General features: G+C 50.0%; 1 protein-coding gene across 1 annotated transcript; it reads left to right on the top strand.

Annotated features, from left to right (window-relative positions):
* The first annotated feature begins 998 nt into the window (after window positions 1-998).
* Window positions 999-19,174, top strand: KLRG2 (killer cell lectin like receptor G2). Its single transcript, XM_087431648.1, has 5 exons — window positions 999-1,808; window positions 8,111-8,212; window positions 8,620-8,765; window positions 17,189-17,292; window positions 17,848-19,174. The coding sequence occupies exons 1-5, from the start codon at window positions 1,112-1,114 to the stop codon at window positions 17,966-17,968; spliced, it is 1,170 nt and encodes a 389-aa protein (XP_087287774.1). The 5' UTR covers window positions 999-1,111; the 3' UTR covers window positions 17,969-19,174.
* Window positions 19,175-20,797: the final 1,623 nt, after the last annotated feature.

The raw sequence follows: 20,797 nt of genomic DNA, 5'->3' as shown, positions 1-20,797 counted from the left end.
TAATTTTTAAATTTTTATTTTAAATAATTTTATTTTAATAATTTAATAATAATAATTAATGAAATTTTAAATAACTTAATAATATTCTATTTAAAATAATTTAAAAATAAGTATATCCCACACAACACTCGGGACATACTTGTACTAAAAAAACCTATCTCTGGTTTATCTGAAATTCAGATTTAGCTGATTGGCCTATATTTTGTCTGTCAATCCTACCCTGGGGCACTTTATAAAAATACCATTGGCCTCATCCCCTTATGAGATTCAGTAGATCTGGGTAGAGCCCAAACAGAAATCTGTATTTTTTCAAATGGTATTCAGATCGCTTGTCAGGGTTGGGAACCTGGCACTCCACCACACCACGCTGCCCCGGGACCAGGCTCCTCTCTCCGTGAAAATACACATTTTTATGCTTATTTTTTCCTTAGTCTTTAATAAGTTAAGCAAGTAGGAGTCCGGCCTCCAGAGTAGCTGGCCTGAGACTTCTGCCGTGAGGAGTCCTCTCTGGTGTGGCGCCCCAATCCCCACTACACTGTCGGGACGACCTGCTCTGCTTCTTCTCCGCAGGCCCCCCCAATTCCTTCAGACCCGCTGATTTTTCTGAGGTCCCAGGATCTCTCCAAACTTGGCCAACCGCTCCCCGCCCCAGGTGTAATTCTCAAAATCAGCACAAGGGCAGAGGGCTGGAGGGGGAAATGGGTGGAGCCAGGAAGAAAGAGGAGGGAAGAGTCAGGCCAGGGTCTGGGTTCGCCCTTACGCGTCTGCTCCCGGCTGTCTTTCTCCCGAGAGCTACGGCCTACCGGGTGACCCCTCAAACAGCCCGTCTGCCGCTCTCTTTCCCGCGTGCCAAGGGAAGGCGGGGCCGGTGGCCTGAAGGGGCGTGGCCAGATGGTCCTAGCCACAGCCAATCCCAGCGGGGACCTCGGTTGGGAGCGGCCGAGAGAAAGAAGCACCACCCGCCGGCTCGACCAAACCCGACGCGGGAGGAGAAGCAGACTCCCCAGCTGGGACAGAAGCGCTCCGCTCTGCGTCTCTCGCTTGCCCCGCGCGCCGGGTGGAGTGCGCCCGGGAGGCATCGGGAGCACACCAAGCCGGGCCCGAGGTCCCAATGGAGCCCTTGGACGGCCGGGTCCCGGGGCTGGAGCAGCCGCAGGTCCCCGCGGAGGAGCGAGGGCCTGAGAGTCCCGCGAGCAGCCCGAGTCCGGCCCGGGCCGTGAAGGAGGCGGCGGGCGCGGACCAGGACGTCTCGGGCGGGACGAAGCTGCCGCCGCCTCGCCCCGCGCTGCTGCGGGTGCCGCCGCCCAGCCTGGGCTACGGCGCCTTCCGCCGCCAGACGTCCGCCGGCCCGGAGCCGCCGTCGCCGGGCCCCGCCGCGGCCGAGCAGCCCCGGGACGGCGAGACGCCGGGGGCCGAGCTGGTGCCCGGGGCCGCGCCGGGGGAGCCGACGCCCGGCACCTGGGCTCCCATGGAACTGCAGGTGGACGTGCGCGTGAAGCCCGTGGGCGCGGCCGGCGGCAGCCGCGAGCCCTCGCCCGCGCCCCCCACGCGCTTCCTCACCGTGCCGGTGCCCGAGTCCCCAGGCTTCTCCCGCCACGCCTCCCCCGCCTACCCGCTCCTGCCGCGGGCCCCGTCGCCGGGCGGCACCTGGGGCCGGGCCAGCCCCGCCGAGGGGCGCGCGGAGTCCCCGGGCTCCCCCACGTGCCGCTGCCGGGAGCTGGGGCTGGAGAAGAGGGAGGACGCGGTGCTGCTGCCGCGCGCCGAGGTGGACGGCGACAAGAAGCTGCCCCGGGCGCTAACACTCATCGGTAAGCGCGCGCCGGCGCCGGGGGCCCGCGCTGCCCCCCCCACATTCACCCCGCGCCGGGCCCCTGAGCGGTGGAGGGACCAGGGGACACAGACGACCATCCCGATGCCCCGACCCCACCTGGCCTACGTAAATGTAATTCAAATCGTTTGCGGTAAAAGAATAAAACCACTATTCCCCCACCCCCTCACCCCCTCGAACTCGTGCATTTTCTCCACGTGCGCAGCATCGTTGAGAAGTAGAGGTGGAAGGGGTTCCAGGCGAGAGAAGGGTCTTTCAGGATCACGTGACGGTGGTGGCGGCACGGGCGGGAACAGTCTCCGGACATCTGGCTCCAGGCTGACCGACCTCTCGCAGGCCTAGGCGCCCTCCTTCCCTCCTCCATATACCGAGGAGCATTTGGCTCCAAACACTCATCCATTCAGCAGCTACTGCGTGGGGACTACAGGCCAGGGTGTGTGTGGATTGTTTTGTTGCGGGGAGGGCGGGGAAGAAGAAAGAGCTTGAAAAAGCCATGAACAGTCGTGAACAAGGAACCAAGAGGGAGTGGTTGGTGAACTTGGGGACATGGGAAAGCTTCCAGGAGCTAAGTCTTGAAAGGTGAGTAGGAGTTGGGGGTGGTAGAGGCCACTTCTGGCTGGAGAGCTGCAGGAACAGAGGCCAGGAGGGGCTAGAGGCCTGCCCAGCAGGCAGATTGCCAAAAGCTTGGCCCGATGAGAGGAAGGACAGACCAGCTAGACACGACGCCACTCCTGAGGGCCCCTAAGTGCCAAGGGTTCTTAGACATGAGTAGAGGTCAGGGACCGGGGTCACTCAGGAACTTCTGCAGAGTTTGGTGGGAGCACATTTGCTGCATGATGGGTGTATTGGTTTTCTATTGCGGCTATAACAAATTGCCACAAACTTAAATCATCTTTTTATTTATTTATTTATTTCCCCCAAAGCCCCAGTAGATAGTTGTATGTCATAGTTGCACATCGTTCTAGTTGCTGTATGTGGGACGCGACCTCAGCATGGCCGGGGAAGCGGTGCGTCGGTGCGCGCCCGGGGTTTGAACCCTGGCCACCAGCATCCGAGCGCGTGCACTTAACCGCTAAGCCATGGGGCCGGCCCTGCCACAAACTTAGAGGCTTAAAATGAGACCAATTTATTATCTTACAGTTCTGTAGGTCAGAAGTCCGACGTGGGCTCAGTGGTCTAAAGTCCAGTTGTCAACAGGGCTATGTTCCTTTCTGGGAGCCCTGGGGGAGATTCTGTTTCCCTGCCTTTTCTAGCCTCTAGGGGCCACCTCATTTCTTAGCCCATGACCCTCTCTATGTTCAAAACCAGCAGTGTCGGGCTGAATCCTTCTCCCTCTGCCATCTCGCTGACTCTCCTGTTCTTCTGCCTCCTTCCATTTATAAGGACCCTTATAATTACATTGGACCCCAGAAAATCCAGGATAATCTCCCCATCTCAAAGTCAGCAGATTAGAAACCTTAATTCCATCTGCAACCTTAATTCCCCTGTGCCATGTAACCTGACATATTCATAGGTTCCTGGGATGAAGACATGGACATCTTCAAGGGGACATTATTCTGTCTACCACAGTGAGTTGATAGCTTTTCATCAGATTAATAATAAAGAGTCTGTGGCTAAAAAGGGTGGGATGACAAAGAAGTGGGGAGTCAATGCGGAGGTGACATGGTTGGGTTTTTATTCTAGAAAGTGAGCTCTGACAGCAGTGTGGAGCAAGGATGGGACAGGCATGAGATGGTGGGAGAGGAGACCAGTTAGGAGGTGATATCTGTAGTCCAGCAAGAGATGATGAAGGGTTGATCTATGGCAGCGGGGGGAGGGAGGCTGCAAGGGGTAGAATTAGTGAGCTGGGCTGGTGAAGGTGGGCTAGTGGGAGGAGTGGGCATGACCCCACGTTGCTGACTTGGGTAGCTGTATGATGGATCGTGTTATCCTTCCAAAATGGAGAATGGGGGAAGAGGTGTGGGAGAAATAAATAAGAAGGTGCGTTTGGGAGTTCCAGGTAGAGATGTTGTTTAAAGGAAGAAGAGTCAGCTACAGCCTGGGAAAGAAAAATGTAGGCGGTAGGAAGAGAATCAGGAAGCGTAGAAGCAGAAAAAGGGGAGGGTTTCTAGAAGAGTGTGGTCAACAGTGTCAGATGTTTGTTGAGGCGTCAGGGAGAGGCAGACTTTGGGACTGGATGATTACAGAGTGCTGCCCCGTTGAAACAGTGCTCTGGGGGTGATGCAGGTGACCAGGGGGTGTGAAGAAGAATGGTGGGAGGTGAGATGCCGGACAGAAGATACCGCGGGGTGTATACTGATGCTTGCTCTATGGGAAATGTGGGGTTAAGGAACCTCGGGGTTCCCGGCGCAGGGCTGAGGCTTGGTCTGAGGGCTGCTGCTTGGATGAGGAGCTCTGCAGAGTGCTTTCTGCCTGTGCTGACCTTTACGCCTGGGATCGGGCTGGTCACCTCAACAAGGGGGCCAAAGCCGGGCCAGGCTCCAGGACTTGCCCAGCCCACGCGGTAATGCCGTAAGCCAGCTGTTGCATCGTCTCCTCCTTATGCACCCGAGAGGGGAAAAGCCAGTGTGGAGAGGGCTGAGAGTGTCACTGCTTTGTCTCTTCCCTGCTTTTCTGGGCAGGTGTCCCAAAGATCTCTGATCAAAGACTCAGAGAATGTTCTCAGTGGCAGCACTCAGCCTAGAAGAGAAGTCAGTCTGCAGAGAGCCTAAGAGTGGGGGAAGAGCTGGATCCTCCGGTAGAGAATATTTCGCCCTTAGATGTTGGTTTAGAGTTACCTCGCCTGGTCCCCAAGGCTGGATTAGGTGTCCCCATTCCACGCTTCCACTGGCCCTCGTGTGGCCCGACCACGGCTTTCCTCACAGGTGGCATAGTTACCTCTTTGTAAGCATCCTCCCCTGGATTCTGAGCCCCTCGGAGGCATGGCAGGTGGAGTCTTTCAGGGACTCTCCAACACCTGGCACATTAATCTATCAATAACTACTAAGTGGACGGCCCTAACCCTCTCAGTAGACATGTCAGAAATTCTTGGCCCCCGGCCCTCTAAGCGAGAGTTGGATCTTGATGGTTGGCCAGCCCACTGGCACCTGTTAGATTGTGCTCAGCACACCAGGTGTGTAGGACATGAGGAAGTGTCCGACCTGGCCCCTGCCCTCCAGCAGTCTCAGTCTGGGCAGGGGAGAACACATTCACAAGCAAAGCGCAAGGCAGTCTGGGCTGGAGTCAGGAGGGGTACAGGGAGGGAGAGCTGGAGCCAGGAGTGAGAACAGAGGCTGTGGGTGAAGGTGTCTTTTGGAGAAGGTCGGGCAGGTGGTTAGGATTTTGGTGGGGCAGGAGGAAGAATGTTCTCAGTGCTCAGTGTGTGGAGGAAATGGAGCCCAGAGAGGGTGATGTCCAGCGGGGTCAGGCTCAGTGGGAGGAGCAGAGGCGGTGGCAGATGTGGATTTACCTGAAGGCGATGGCACAGAAGTAGGCCTCCGGCTGGCAGGAGCCCTCTGGGTCCCTGTACTGAACTTTGGAAGTTCGTGTTATAGTTTTTAAGATGACCCCCCAAACTGAATAAAATTTAAGTCCCCCAAAACCTGGGTCCACCCCTGCTCTGGGATTTGACTAGGAGGAAGCAGATGGTGATTCAGTTGTGGGGTAGGAAGGGTAGTCAAAATGTAGAAAATGAAGATGGGATGAGCAGTGAGGAAGTAAGCAGAGGGGGTAACATCAGAGATGCCAGTCTAGGGTTTGAAAACGACGTTGGGTGGAAGCTAGAGAATGGGGCAGCAGGGAAAATGCTGGAGAGGAAGGGAATGTATATTATTATTGCCATGTTACTGCTCTCTTAGGAATTGGACTGGGGGTGTTTGCAGACACAGAATTTGATTTAAAGAGAAGGTCGGGGCTCGCCCCATGGCCTAGTGGTTAAGTTCGGCGTGCTCTGCTTTGGCAGCCCAGGTTCAGTTCCCGGGTGTGGACCTACACCACTCATCAGCGGCCATGCTGTGGTGGGGGCTCACACACAAATTAGAGGAAGATTGGCACCATGTTAGCTCAGGGCTAATCTTCCTCAGCAAAAAAAAAAGGGAGAAGGTCCAGGATTGGGGTAGGGAGAAGACAGGTTTAAAGGGGATTTTAGCTTCATCTAGTTTCATTTATTTACAAGGAGAATGTATTTGTGTTACTTGTGTAATTAAGAATTGCTTTTGAAAGGGCTGGGCAGGAATTCCTCTTTGCCTGGAAGTTGGGGAGGACTGACGGCTCTGGGGGGGGTGGCATTTCCAAGGTCAGCTCTGAGTGAGAAGCTGTGTGAGACTTTTGTGACCTACGGGTATTTCTTTACTGCCTTGTTTCCTGAAAGGTCAGAGCTGAATTTAGTGTTCAGACACAATAATTATATTTACTGAGGTGATTGGTGGATTTATTTTCCTATTCTTCAAGCTTTTTAGTTCTGCTTTTATTATTTTAAGACTGTCTATCTGTATCTTTTATTTTAACCATTTTCAAGTCCCTTTTTTGGTAACAGCTTCATTGAGCTGTAATTTACCTACTGCACAATTCACCCATTTAAAGCCTACAATTCAGGGCCGGCCCCGTGGCTTAGCGGTTAAGTGCGCGCGCTCCGCTGCTGGCGGCCCGGGTTCGGATCCCGGGCGAGCACCGACACACCGCTTCTCCGGCCATGCTGAGGCCGCGTCCCACATACAGAAACTAGAATGGATGTGCAACTACGACATACAACTATCTACCGGGGCTTTGGGGGAAAAATAAATAAAATCTTAAAAAAAAAAATAAATAAATAAAAAATAAAGCCTACAATTCAATGGTCTTGAGTACATTCACAGAGTTGTGCAACCATCATCACAACCAGTTTTAGAATATTTTCATCACCCCAAAAGGAAATGCTGTATGTTTTAGCAATCACTCCCCACCCGCCCCCAGCCCTAGGCAACCCCTAATCTATTTTCTGTCTCTATGGGTTTGCCTATTCCGGACATTTCATAAAACGACTCACATAATACGTGTCCTTTTGTGACAGGCGTCTTTCACTTAGCATAATGTTTTCAAAGTTCATCCATGTTGTAGCATGTACCAGCACTTCATCCCTTTTTATGGCTAAATAATATTCCATCGTATGGTGGATATACTACATTTTGGTTATCCATTTATCGATTGATGGAAATTTGGGTCAAATCCCTTTAAGAAGCAGATTATGTATTTCAAAAAAAACAACAGCTCCAAAATGGTCACAGGTGGAATGTCGACTTTTCAGATATCAGTGTAACACACTTCCCTTTGAAGCAAGTGTTTTCTCTAAAACAAATGGAAAAATGGGGATTTCAAAAGTGCCTGTGCTTTTAAAGTTGAATTATGACTGAAACCTTTATTAAAAAGGTTTATTAAAGGTGTATTACAGACCTTGGAATTGTGTATGTGTGTGTACCATACATGCATGTGTACATTTATATGTGGGTATATACATGTGGTTTTTAAAATGGAATTAGTCTTTTCAAAATAATAAATATTTGCTACAGAATTACTTCTGCTGTTTCAGGCTTTGGCAAGTATGATTGAGTTCTTAGGACCCTCACACCAATTACGTGGCATTCCTGACCCTTATCCCCGAGATTGGGGGGTCCTGGGGCACCCTGCAGCGAGGGGTCTGGGAGAGGAGAGGTCTCTTGCTCTGATTTCACGCTCTGGCTGTGATTAATTAAGCATTTATGGTGTTTATTCTCCAAGTTTCCCCTCTGGCCTCCCTGGTTACTCCCTCAACAGGCTGGGATGTGGCATTTGAATATGTTCTCTCTCTCAGTCTTTGCCTGGAGTGTTCTCCTGTGCCAGGAGTTCCTTTCCCCTCTGCAGCCTCATTCCAACCATCTGGTCCCCTGGGTCCTTGAGCTGCTGACAACTCACATCTGTCTAGTGACAGCCTGCAAAGTGCTCTCTGCACGATGCTTTCTTAGAGGCCTCCAGTGGCCTGGAGAGAGAGAAGAGGCAGGTGTGATTCCAGGGTTAAAACAGGAAAACTCCAACAACACCTGAGGGGCCCGTGGGTCAGGACGTGGAGCCAGGTCTGTCGAACACCAAATCCAGCTCTCATTCCTTGCTAATTATTTAAAAAGCAGAACATCTTCTAGCATTTTTCTCCCAAATACGAAGATCTGACCAAAATCGAGTGGTTTATCCTGGTGTCTTGGGTCCAGGGGGTGGGTGCTCAGGGGCATTGATGCTGGTGGATGAGTCAGTGTGGTCTTCCTAACCTGTCTTTCCTGGTCGTCCCTCCACCCCCAGGGCTGCCCATGTACATGAAGTCCCTGCGCTGGGCGCTGGCAGTCATGGCTGTGCTCCTGGCGGTGTCCGCGGTCGCCATTGTGGCCCTGGCTTCTAGAGCAGGTATGGTGCCTCCTCCCAGTTCCCCCCCGACCACCCCCGCTCTGCTCCTCCACCAGGCTGTCTGTCCTTACTGCACCTTTGTGAGAATTAGAAAAAGACACCCCACGGGACAGATGCAGCACAAAGACACGGGGCCTGCTGAACAAAGATACGGAAGAAGCTCCTTCCTCCTGCTGGACACAGCCTGCACTCTGACAAGCAGTGGGATGGCAGCCCCACCCAGGGGGCTTTGTGCACTGAACGAACTGTGCAGCCTTCCGGGGGCCCTGCCCACCCCGCTTGCCAGTTCCATGCCTCCAGATTTGCCCCCTCACTCAAGGCAGCAGCCAGGTTTTGACTTTTTAGTGTATGTACATTCAGCTGTCTCCAGTTTACCCTGTGCTCACGAGTGGTCTCTGTCCTTGCAGGGGCCAGGTGCCGGCCCTGCCCCCAGGGCTGGATGTGGTCCGAGGAGCACTGCTACTACCTCTCTGCCGAAGCTCAGGCCTGGGAGGCCAGCCAGACTTTCTGCTCAGCTCACCATGCTACACTGCCCCTGCTGAGCCACACCCAGGTGAGAAGGGGGGTGGGCAGGAGAAGGGTGTGGATGTCACTACAGATTCCCAGCATTGGAAAGAATCTCAAAGATCTAGTCCAACTCTGCGTTACCAAATAAGTCACCAAGGCCTGGAGAAATACACTGAAATGCGGGAGGACCAGACGTCAGTTTGGTCTTCATCCTGAGAAGTGGAGCTGGAGCTGGAGGGCTGGAGCAGGGATGTTCCCATCCAGCCTGGTGGCCAAGCAATTAGCAGTGAGCTCAGGACCCAGTCTGTGCTGGCAGGTCTGTGGGGGAGACGTGTACTCTCTGGGAGGTAGTATGGAAAAGAAATTAGATTTAGTGGGTTTACTAGTCAGGTATTGCTATAATTATGCTGGGTAACAAATCACCCCAAAAGTCTTATCATTGGTCTGTGGGAGGACTGTTGATGGGCTGAGGTTGGCTGGGTTTAGCGGGACAGCTCAGCTTCAGGATGCAGATTGGCTGGGCTTAGCATGAGGCTGTGGGTTGGGTTTGCACTTGCTCTGTGAGTTGCTCATCCTTCTTCCCGAGAGAAACTCTACATAAGAAAAATGGCAGAAGGGCAAGAACCAAGCACTATTTAAGGACTCTGCTCACGTCAAATCTGCTAACATTCCATTGGCCAAAATAAATCACATGGCCAAGGCCAACATCAAAGGGACAGGGTGGTACATGCCATCCCCAGTGGCAAGGGGGAGAGGAGTGAGTATTGGCTGAATAATAATCCAGTCAGTGGGTTTGAAAGTGGCTACAATAAAGGACCTATAAACTGGATCCAGCCCTTGGCTTAATTTTATCTAATTTAGGGCAGGTGCCAAGAATTTATATTAGCTGTTCCAATATGCATGAAAATGCAGCATTCCTTCAGTCAGTGCTTTAATAAATATTTATCGAGCACCTAGACTGTGTTTGACACTGGGGATTCAATGATGAGCCAGAATAGCACAGCCTCCACCTTCACATGGCTAAGAGAACAGTGAATGAGGCAGACGTTAATCAAGAAACCATAGAAATGGATGCTTAGGGCCGGCCCCGTGGCTTAGCGGTTGGGTGCACGCGCTCTGCTGCTGGCGGCCCGGGTTCGGATCCCAGGCGCGCACTGACGCACCGCTTCTCCGGCCATGCTGAGGCCGCGTCCCACATACAGCAACTAGAAGGATGTGCACCTATGACATACAACTATCTACTGGGGCTTTGGGAGGAAAATAAATAAATAAAATCTTAAAAAAAAAAAAAAAAAAGAAATGGATGCTTAATTACTATATTGACCTGTGCCATGTAGGGAAGGTGCGCAGTGCTCCAAGAGTACAGGAGGATGTGATCTGAAGGTCAAGGTGGGTGAGTGAGCATGGACCTGAAAAAAAAAAAAAAAAAACTGAGAAAAGGTCAGGGAGATGGCCAGACAGCCTCCCGGAGTCCTCTGGTCTCTGCTCCAGTCTGGACTAGTTGCTCACTAGGCCTGCTACACAGCTGTTGTCTGGGAATTTCTGTTTACCTCCATCCTCAGTATGCCCTACCTCTTTGCTGTGTGGAATCCCGTTTCCTAGATCCCATATCTTTTTCTTGGTTTATAGCATTTTTTTGGTGCAGCACATCCTCTGTATATTTCCTGGGAAAAAAGTGCATGAAAGAGAACTTTCTTGAGACCTTTCATGTCTGAAGAGACCTTTATTTTAACATCTTATTTGATTGATAACTTGGCTGGGTATAGAAATCGAGGTTGGAAATAGTTTTCCCCCAGAATTGTGTATGTTTTGCTCCATTACCTTCTAGCTTTTAGTCTTGCCATGAATAAGTCTGGTTCACACTGATCCCCAATCCTTTATGACTCTTTTTTCCCCCTTCTGGAAAATTTCAGAGTCTTCTCCTTTGTTCCCACTCAGTTTCCTGAAATTTAACAATAATATTCTTTTGTGGGTCTTTTTCTTCATTTTTATTTCTGCTGCCTTATTTGTAATTTTAAGAATTCTTTTTGGTTCTTCAAATGTTCCTTTTTCATGGTGTTCTGTTCTTTGAAACAAGGATGCAGTATCTTCTTTGATCTCATTGTAGATACTAATTATAGTGTTTCTGAAATTTTCTTCTGCTCCCTGCAATATCTCTGTTTTTCTGCAACTACCTTTTATTCTGTGTAGTGGCTTTTTTGTCTTTTTCATGTTAGGAAATTTCTTTAAATGTCTGGTGATCCTTAGTGTCATAATTAAGAGTAAAGCACTAAACAGCCGACTGGAAGCTCTTTAGGGGTGTTAGGATGGGGGTGAGTGGATGTATTGGGCTTTATTTGAGGCAGGCTTTGCAATAGGGAAGTCAGGCAGGCACTCGTCCATTTTCTTTGTGAAAACTGTCAGTATTCCAGGAGCAGTGGGAGACGGGAGCCGAGGTTTCACCTCTGAGAATGTAGCACTTAATCCCTCCCTTTCTAGTGTAAGTACCCTCAACCCTCAGCCAAACCTGGTGCTCTGGATCCCAAAATCCCCTGTGGTTTCTCTCTCTAGAGAGTTCTGCTAGTTACCTGGCTGCATGGGTGAGGTGGGTGGATCTTGGGGAAGGAGTGGGAGAGGTCCTAACTGCTTGTTTATGGACTTTCAATCAGTCCTTCTTTTTCTCATACCCTAGCCTTCAGAGGGACCTGCTGCCTCTAATATTTGAGCATTTGGGGTTTCTCAGTACAAATTGGCATATTTCTCAGCTTCCTCCCACTCGCCCTTTCCTTGAAAATCCACTGAGCTTTCTTGGGTCTGCTAAGCCAATTATAGTTGTCCAGCTTCCAAAATTCTGTCAACATTTCTCATCTGCTATTATTTCCCCCTATTCTTATTGTCCTTTTTTCCCCTTTCTGTTAGCATTTACATAAGTTCCCCTCTATTCCTATTTTATTAAGAGTTTTAAACATGAATGAGTTTAATTTCCTTGGATGCTTTTTTGTGTACATTGAGATGATACTATCTTTTTTGTTTCCTCCTTTAATCTCTTCTTGTGGTGAATTACGTTTTGTTTTTTTTTTTTTTTTTTTTAATTCTTGGCATCTTGTGATAAAGTTTACTTAGCCATGATTTTTTCTTCCCAAAATACTTCTGGATTTGACTGGTTAATATTTAACTTAAGATTTTTGCATGCATGAAATTTTGTTTTCTTGGACTGTTCCTGCCCAGTCCTGAAATCAAAGGTATTCTGCTCCATAAAACAAGAGACGGCAATTTCTTTTTCTTTTATCTGTGAGAGCTCTCTGCCTGGAAGTGGATATAAAAATCTGCTGGAGAAAATGTTTTACAGTGAACATGGATTATTTTATTATCAGGAATAGCGTTTATTTTTCAGAAAACATGGGGAAATGAAAAAGATACAGTGTAGACTGAAAAAAATCAAGTCTGCAATTCCAGTATGGTAAATATATATGCAAAGAAAAAACATTGAAAGGAAATATACTAAGTGTGTGTGTATGTGTGTGTGAGGAAGATCAGCCCTGAGCTAACATCCATGCGAATCCCCCTCTATTTGCTGAGGAAGACTGGCCCTGAGCTAACATCGTGCCGATCTTCCTCCACTTTACGTGGGACGCCGCCACAGCGTGGCCTGACAAGCAGTGCATCGGTGCGTGCCCGGGATCCGAACCCGGGCTGCCAGCAGCGGAGCGCGCACACTTAACAGCTATGCCACAGGGCCGGCCCCATGAAATATACTAATATTTTAACAGTGGTTACCACTGGAAGCCAAGATTACGAATAATTTTTTTTCTTCTTCTTTAAAGCTTTTTTAAAAATTTTCTAAATGTTCTACAAACAATATGCGTGATGATTAGGAGGAAATGTTAGAGGAATGGTAGCCCATGAAAGCAAGAGATCAGGACGTATATAACGGTTTCTGCCCGGGGCCTGTATTGGGCCCCGAGTTCTTATAATTGTGAGATGAGAACAGGCTGTGCAGAGAAAGCTTCCCAGGCCCCTGCACCACACCACCCAGCCCCGTTGCATCTGCAAAATGAGGGCCAGTAGAAACGTAGTGGGTCCCTAGAGAGGCCTGGAGCTGGGGAGGGGTCCGAGCCAGGCAGGGACTCGGCAGCGCAGCGTAATTTTTCCATCTCCTGAGACAGACCCACTGAACACAGCAAGTGTCATCAGAAAGCAGGTGAAATAAAGGGTCCTTGCCCTCCAGCCTCATCAGACAGGTTCAAACCAGAATGACCTCAGACCTTGGCTGAGCAAATGGCCTCCCTGTGGCTGGTGGGTCCTCAAAGGGGAAGATGGGCATAACCATCCAAATTGCAAATGGAGCTTGAGTTTCTTTTAAAACTAAGCATACGGGATCAACCATTTGAAACACAGGTAAAGATTCAGAAAATATATCACAAAGTCTGGATAAGCTCCTTCCAAAAAGCTCCTTGCAAAAAGACCAAAGTGAAGATTTGGGACCCAGGCAGTTACGATTTGAAATATGCTAACTGTGGTGCTCTGGAATTCTCCTGAGTTCTGGACAAGGGCCAGAAGCTCCAGGAGGCACTGAGGTGGGGGTGGGGAGGAGCAGCCAAGGACAGGTTGGCAGAGGGGCTGGGCCCGCTGGCAAAGGCCAGGCTCCGGGAGCTGGGACGCACAAACCCCAGGGACATGCCAGGGTACCAGTAGTATACACAGCCCCAGGATAAACACATCTCATCCTCCCCAAGAGCTGCTTTTGCTCACGGTTAGAGAAAAGGAGGGTGTTTAAGCACCACCTGTGCCATCAGTCATTAGAGTCACTCGCCGTTGGTGTAAGAACAGCTTTGTTTTGAGGATGGAGGGAAGAAGCTACCTTAAACGTACACGTGGACTGAAAGCCACATCTTGATTGCAGAAAGAGGAAAACGTGAATATACATCATAGGATTAGAAAAATTAAATGATTCAAAACATTTAAATATTAAAGCAGAAATGTATGAAGGCAGAAAGTAGAATGGTGGTTGTCGGGGAGTGAGGAAGGGGAGTTGTTTAATGGGTGCAGAGTTTCAGTTGGGGAAGATGAAAAAGTTCTGGAGATGGAGGGCAGATGGTTGCACAACAATGTGAACGAACGTGGTACCACTGAACTGTACACTTAAAAATGGTTGAAATGGTAAATTTTATGATATGTATACTTTACCATAATTAAAAGGAAATGTATGAAGGCATAGAAAATAATTTACCTTAATTTTAAGATGTAAAATTTGAGATTTCCAGTAAATTCTGCTCAGGCTCACATTCCCCCTCTCCACATTGGTGGCGAAGTTGGAGAAGCACAGATGGGACATCTGTGCCATCAATACAGAGCAGTCCTTTGAGCCATAAATTACTCAGAAGTTTTTGGAATTTATTTATATCTCTGGACAATGCTTTTCCTACACTGTACTTTTTTGCTAACAATGAGAAGAGGTTACTGGAGTCTGGGCTGCAAGGAAGGAGGACGGGATGAGTGGGTGGAGCTGTCACCAGGAGGCCCGAGGTTGAAGGGACGGAGAGCCAGAGGGCCTGGGGCGAGGACAGAAAGAACGGCTGGATCCTCTTGGCAGTGCCATCAAATAAGGTCACTGTGTTGGGGACAGGGCACAAAGCATTGTGCCAGCACAGACTGGCGATTCCTCTTGAATGAGTGTGTACTATGTGCCCTTGGCTTTGTACATATTATCTCAGGCCTCATTACGAACATCTCCCCCTTTTTACAGAGGACCACACTGAACCTCTGAAAGGTTGGGTAACTTGCTTAAGGTCACATAACTTAGAAGTCACAGAACCAGAATTTGAACATGGGCAGCCTGGCCCCAAAGCTCTACTCTCCCCAGTGATAGGCCCCTCTCAGCCCTAGGAGAGGCTCCGAGCCCTGGTGTGCCTTCCTGAACAGGCAGCTAATTGCTCCTGGGATGGTGCTGGCCAGCGGGTGCCCCAGATCTGCCGCAGCCACGGCAGTGAGATGCTTGCGGCTGCTCAGCCCTCTGACTCACATCTCAGAGCCAGCCCAGGATCCTTCTCTTTCTCGCCAAAGCGCCCCGCCCCGCCCCACCCAGTCCTGCCCGCAAGCCCCAGCCTGTGGAGTCCAGCTGGAGAGGGAAGAACCAGCCATGGCAAGGCTGTGTGCGCCTTACCTGTTCTGGCCACCACTCTCCACTTTCAAATGCAGTCTGAGCTTTGGGATTTCTGAAGGGATAAGATTAACAACTGTCAGCCTGGAAGTTGCTTCTGGCTTCTCTCTCAGCCTGGATAGGCTGGTGCTCCCTTGAGGGGAGAAGATGGGTCTGCACTGACACCTCTGGGGCACACAGCCTGATGGCCTGTGTGTGACCTGTGGCCCTTGCTGGTGACTGACAGCAGAGGGAGGCAGTTTTGTTGAGCTGGCCTACTGTGTGCTGGGCTCTCACAGTCAGTGGTCAATAAGACAGGCCCCCGGTCCTCACCAAGTTCACTGTCCAATACAGGAAATAGACAAGGAAGCAAGCCATTGAAATGCAGCACACCAACCGCTAAACTATGAAGATTATGGCAGCACAGAGGGAGCTCGCCTTAGAGGGGGTCAGCACGGTGTCCCCACAGGAAGTGACCTTTAAATTGAAACCTTAGTGGTACTAAGGGGACAGTCATCACTCCAGCTTGCTTTCTAATTCCCAGGGTTAAATATAGAGGTTTTGTCTTACCAACTTAAACAGTTTTCTAGGGAAGAACTGAACACATGTTAAATCCATTTATACCAGTCCACTTCTAATCTTCACTAATGTGAATGTATGCTTTTTGGCATTGTGAGCGATGTGTATTTGCTGGTGTGGCCTACTTTTTTTTTTACTTGGCATAATTTCCTATTTACCTTTTCTTGCATAACTACATTTTCTATTTACTTGTCATCTTTAACAGCACTGTAATTTTCCATCATGTTGATATCCCATAACTTGCCTAGTTATTTTCCAATTGCTGAGCATTTGGGTGTTTCCATTTTTTCTTTATAAATAGCACTGTGTTACCTTTCGGTAAGTTCGTTTTCTCCCCTTTACGTTCTTGGATGTATTCCCCAAAGTGGAATCACTCATCCGAGCAATAGGAACTGTGTTACTGCTCATTACATGGCACCAAATTATGTTCCAGAAAGACTGGGCATGTGTGGACTACGCCAACATCGCTGCCCCACTCCACCAAGTCCCCACACCAGGACTTGCAATACTGAAACATCTTTTTCCAACCTGAAATTTTTTTTTGTTTTTGCTGAGGAAGATTAGCCCTGAGCTAACACCTGTGCCAGTCTTCCTCTACTTTGTATGTAGGTCACCTCCACAGCATGGCTTGTTGAGTGGTGTAGGTCTGCTGCGCCTGGGATCCAAACCAGCAAACCCGGGCTGCCGAAGCAGAGTGCACAGAACTTTAACCACTTGGCCGTGGGGCTGGCCCCTGAAGTTTTTTTTTTTTTTTTTGTGAGGAAGATTAGCCCTGAGCTCACATCCGTTGCCAATCCTTCTCTTTTTCCTATGGAAGATTGGCCCTGGCCTAACATCCATGCCCATCATCTACTTTATATGGGACGCCGCCACAGCATGGCTTGACAAGTGGTGCGTCGGTCTGTGCCCGGGATCCGAACCTGCGAACCCTGGACTGCCAAAGCTGAGTGCGTGCACTTAACCACTGCGCCACCGGGCCAGCCCCTCCGAAAATTTTTAAATACGATCTTTTGCTTTAATTCGTTGCTCAAGACAACAGGATGTTGAGGACAAATATTTAAAAGAAAAAAAATCATCTCTAATAGCTCTCCTAACGTAACTTGTTTTGTTTTTTGTTGTTCCTTGTGTGTCTGCGTCCATGTGCATACTTATTTTTTCATTATTATAATCATGCCACAACTTTGATTCAGCTTTTTCACTTACTGTAACCCTTCATATACTATAACTTTTCCCCATATGGCTCCAGTCTTCACACTTGTCTCTTTTTAATGGTGTTAATATTGTGCTGAACGCTTACAACGTAACGTATGCTCTTGCTGGCCATCTGCTCCCAGGCCACCGCTGCAGCCTAAGCAGCCCCATCAGTTGCCTCCTGCCCAGTGAGGCTATTTGCTGTTACCTGGATGTGCTTCATGGCCTCCAGCTCTGCCCAGGCCTTTCCCCACCTTCTCTGAGCGTCTTCGTTTCTGTCCTCTCAATACTTGTGGTGCATTGCTTGGTGGGATTGGCCTTCACATCCTCTCTCCCCTTGAGGACCCAGATGGATCACCCCCATTTCTGGTCCCCAGTCCTGAGCAAAGTGCCTGGCAGCTAGCAAGTGTCGAATACAACTTTCCAGTTCCTGGTGTATGGGGAGAGGTGGGTTGAGCAGAGTCACTTCTTTGGATTTCTCTGGAGCTTCTTGAGGAGCTGGGAACTTGCAGAAGCCTGACGGAGCCCCAGGTGAGCCATCCCAGTATGGGGGAGAGTGAGCAGCTGCTTTTCTCCCTCAGGACTTCCTGGGCAGATACGCAATCACCACGTACTCCTGGGTGGGGGCCCGGCGAGGCCCCCAGGGCTGGCACTGGATCGATGGGGCTCCCCTGCCGCCCCAGCTGTGAGTGACCATGGGCCTGAGTGGGAGGCCCTCTCTGTCCCCAATGCACTAGTGTGGGTTCCCCAGTGTGACATCACAGCAGGCGCCAAAGAGGGGCTGGAGGCCTTCTCCTCCTCTGCCAACACCTCCTCCCACTGCTGTTCTGAATCCTCCCTGTCTCCAGATTCAGCCTCCCTGCTCCACCCCCAGCCTGGGGGGCCTCTCAGGAGACTGACCCCACACCCATACTCAGGGTTTTTGTTTAGTCTCCATCTCCCCATCCCTTATTTGGGTCCCCCAGCACATTCCCCCAAGCACGATTTGTCACCCTGTTCTACAGATAAAGGGTGTGCAGCTCAGAGAGGTTTGGTGGTTCACCCAGAGCCACATAGCTGACGAGCCAGGGGCATCCTCATGACTCCTACCCAAGGGCTCTCTCCAGACCCCCTGGCCCTGTGTGGCGATCCAAGCAGTAGCCGGGCCAGCAGAGGCAGCAGGCATGCAGGCTGGGAGGGCCCACAAAGGCCAAGTGGCCCCGTCATCTTGAGCTCCTCCTCTCTTTTTGCCCTTCCCCAGACTCCCGGAGGAGGACGAGGACAAGCCGGATCTCCAGTGTGGGGGCCTGGAGGGAGGCAAGCTCGTGGCTTTGGACTGCGCCTCTCCAAGACCCTGGGTCTGCGCCAAGGGGACCAAGTGATTCGGGTTCTGCCTGTCCTGAGCCTGTTGGGGGCATGCAGCCCCCCCAGGGGAGGCCAAGTTGAGAGCTGAGGCAGCTGTTCCCTGGACCCCGGCTTCCAGGCCTCCCTGCTCCGTGCTCAAGGAGCCCTTCCTGGGCGAACCGGTGCAGGAAGATCACATCCGAGGGAAAGGAGACCTTCTGTGGCCATGTGTCTCGGTGCCCATTTAGTCTCCAGCTTCCGAAGCAGATTTTTTCAGTGACCTTCAGAAGGTTTTTTTAGCATTTCTGAGCCTCCATTTCTCCCTCATTAAAATGGCCATTTCCCATCTCTCCCCTACCTGCTTAATCATAGGCACACACCTTCAGTCACAAAGGAACAGAAAGGACTAACGATCACAGGTGACCCCAATCTGGGGTCTCATCTGAGCCCATGAAATGAGTCTTCCGTTACTTTATGGCAATGGGATTTGGCAGCCATAACATCATTGCTATAAATGCCATTTCCAGGCAGCTGGGCGCACGGCTGACACAGCTGACCAGCACTGTCTGTGGAGGACAGCAAATGAGAGGTGGCTGGCCCCCAGAGGAGAAAGGGAGGTTCCTTCCCTGTCCCGAGAGTTGGCAAAGGACTGGCAGAGAGGTTCTGCATGGAGACCATCGTGTGGGGAGGGCGGGGCCTCTGCAGCTGATGCCCATGGCTGGGAAGATGCAGAGGACTGGGCCATCTGGGCAGGAGAAGCCAAGGGAGCACCCCCCACCTGGTAAACGGGAGAGGATGGGTCTGAGTGAGAAAGGCAAGTGGAGAAATGTGGAGATACTAGCCTGAAGATGTCTCTGTGTCGGTGTTCAGTGAAGGGCCTTCGGGCTAGAGGGAGTGGCAGTGGGGTGGGACGAAGAACTTGTTTAGTCACTTTAGCCTGTATCTGTGTCTTATCTTGGTGCCGAACATTCAACACAGCTGTCATGTGCAAACCAACCTTCCTTTTAAAGTCAAACCATGCATCCAAATTCCTTTCAAACAGAGAAATCTTAAAGGGTCCATTTAAACCAACAGCTTGTACAGAATGTCTGGGCCGCCTGGGAGAAGAGGGCGGGGAGGAGAGTTCTAAGAGTACACTTAACAAGCAATAAAAATCCTAGAAACACTTCGGTCTTTCTTTCTCATGGTTTTGTTATTCCAACTACAAATTAACCCTCGAGCTTGACAACATGCTCAATTTTAACTCATTTTAAAGCCTCCTAAGTGAACATCCTGTCTGGTGCGCCAGGCCGGGTTAACATCAGGAGCCCTTCAGCTCCTCCCAGCGTCAGGGCCAAGTACCACAGACTTGGGGCTCCCTGGGCACAGGGGCCACTTAGAATCACTTGTGGAGATTAAAAGATGCAGGTGCCCAGGGTGTGGTGGTATGGTGCTGGGCCTGGGAATCTGAGTGCTTTGGCTTCACTTGGTGAGGAAGGGGAATAAGACAGTGAACTGATCTACCACACTAGGAAGCTACTAGTTACTGTCCAAAGTTGGCAAACCAGGAAATAGCAGTGCAAGGTTATTAGAAATATGGAGACAAAAACTAGAAGAAACCTCAAAAATAAAGTGGTTGGCTTAAAACTAATCAATGGTGACATAAGTCAATACTGGCTATCTTGGGGGAGGGGAGTATTAGCTAGGAAGGGGCACTAGTAGGAAACATTCTAGAGGGCTGGAAATGGTCTAGATCTTGATCTGGGTGGGGTTGGGTGGATACATATGTAAGAATTCATCAAACCGTTACACTTAAGATTGAAAACCTTTTAAATGTCTGTCTTCAAGGGACAGGACTGAGGTTACAGGGGGACTATATATATATATATATTTATCTATTTTATTTTTTAACATACATCCTTTAGTACTAACTTAAATCCATATGCACATTTTTAAAGAAAGTATTCATGTATACTTTGATAAAAAGAGAAATTAGTTTTAAAAGGTCCACAAGATTCTGATGTGCAGCCTGGCTTGAGAACTACCAGCTTCAGAAGTTATTCCTGTGACTGCCTTTTCTTACAGCCTGTAATTATTTCTTTCACTGAGGTACACTCTCACAAGTTTCAGCCTCACCTTCAGAGCATGCCTCTCCCTTTCTACAAAACAGAAGCTAGAAAGTTACACAGCAGGTTGGTCTGCATGGAATTCCTCTGAATAATTTCCCTAGTCTCTTTTCCCACCAGGCGTTGCCAGCTGCTATTGTTTGAAATCCACATCTAATAATGTTGCCACCAGCACCGGCCTGTTTCATGGAGCTTTGGAGACCAGCCTCTAACACCAGCTGGCCCAGCAGCTCACAGCAGCCTCCGAGGAGCAGCTCTCGACATCTGGTTTGTGGAGGAGTTACCTGTGTTAAGCACACACAACTCATTCTCCCCCAAGTTGTGAGATTCTGATTCACTGGGTTAAGGGTGGGATAGCGGCCCCGAAGTCAGGTTTGTAGCAGCTTTCCTGGTGATTCTGATGCAGACAGTTCAGAAACCACATTTTGAGAAACCCTGTCTAAAGGAGCCCACATTGGGCCAGCCCCATGGCTTAGTGGTTAAGTGCGTGCGCTCCGCTGCTGGCGGCCCAGGTTCGGATCCCGGGCGTGCACCAACGCACCGCTTCTCTGGCCATGCTGAGGCCGCGTCCCACATACAGCAACTAGAAGGATGTGCAGCTATGACATACAACTACCTACCGGGGCTTTGGGGGAAAAAATAAATAAAAATTTAAAGGAGCCCACATTGCCACCAGGAAAAAAAAAAATGTACATATATTTTAAATCAACCTTATTGATGTACAATTTGCACAAAAGAAAATGCACCCATCTCAAGAGTAAC

This window comes from Ceratotherium simum, chromosome 1 (genome assembly GCF_057802395.1).
Source record: "Ceratotherium simum simum isolate JZ-2026a chromosome 1, ASM5780239v1, whole genome shotgun sequence".
In the NCBI taxonomy this organism is placed as follows: Eukaryota; Metazoa; Chordata; class Mammalia; order Perissodactyla; family Rhinocerotidae; genus Ceratotherium; species Ceratotherium simum.
Note: the sequence above shows the minus strand (reverse complement) of the source record. Positions and strands in the feature narration are given on the sequence as shown.

Bases quoted from the DNA above. Each gene is read 5' to 3' on its own strand.
- KLRG2 (XM_087431648.1), top strand. From the start codon at position 1,112: ATGGAGCCCTTGGACGGCCGGGTCCCGGGGCTGGAGCAGCCGCAGGTC. The intron at 1,809-8,110 runs GTAAGCGCGCGC...CTCCACCCCCAG, and splicing joins CCGGGCGCTAACACTCATCG to GGCTGCCCATGTACATGAAG. The intron at 17,293-17,847 runs GTGAGTGACCAT...GCCCTTCCCCAG, and splicing joins GCTCCCCTGCCGCCCCAGCT to ACTCCCGGAGGAGGACGAGG.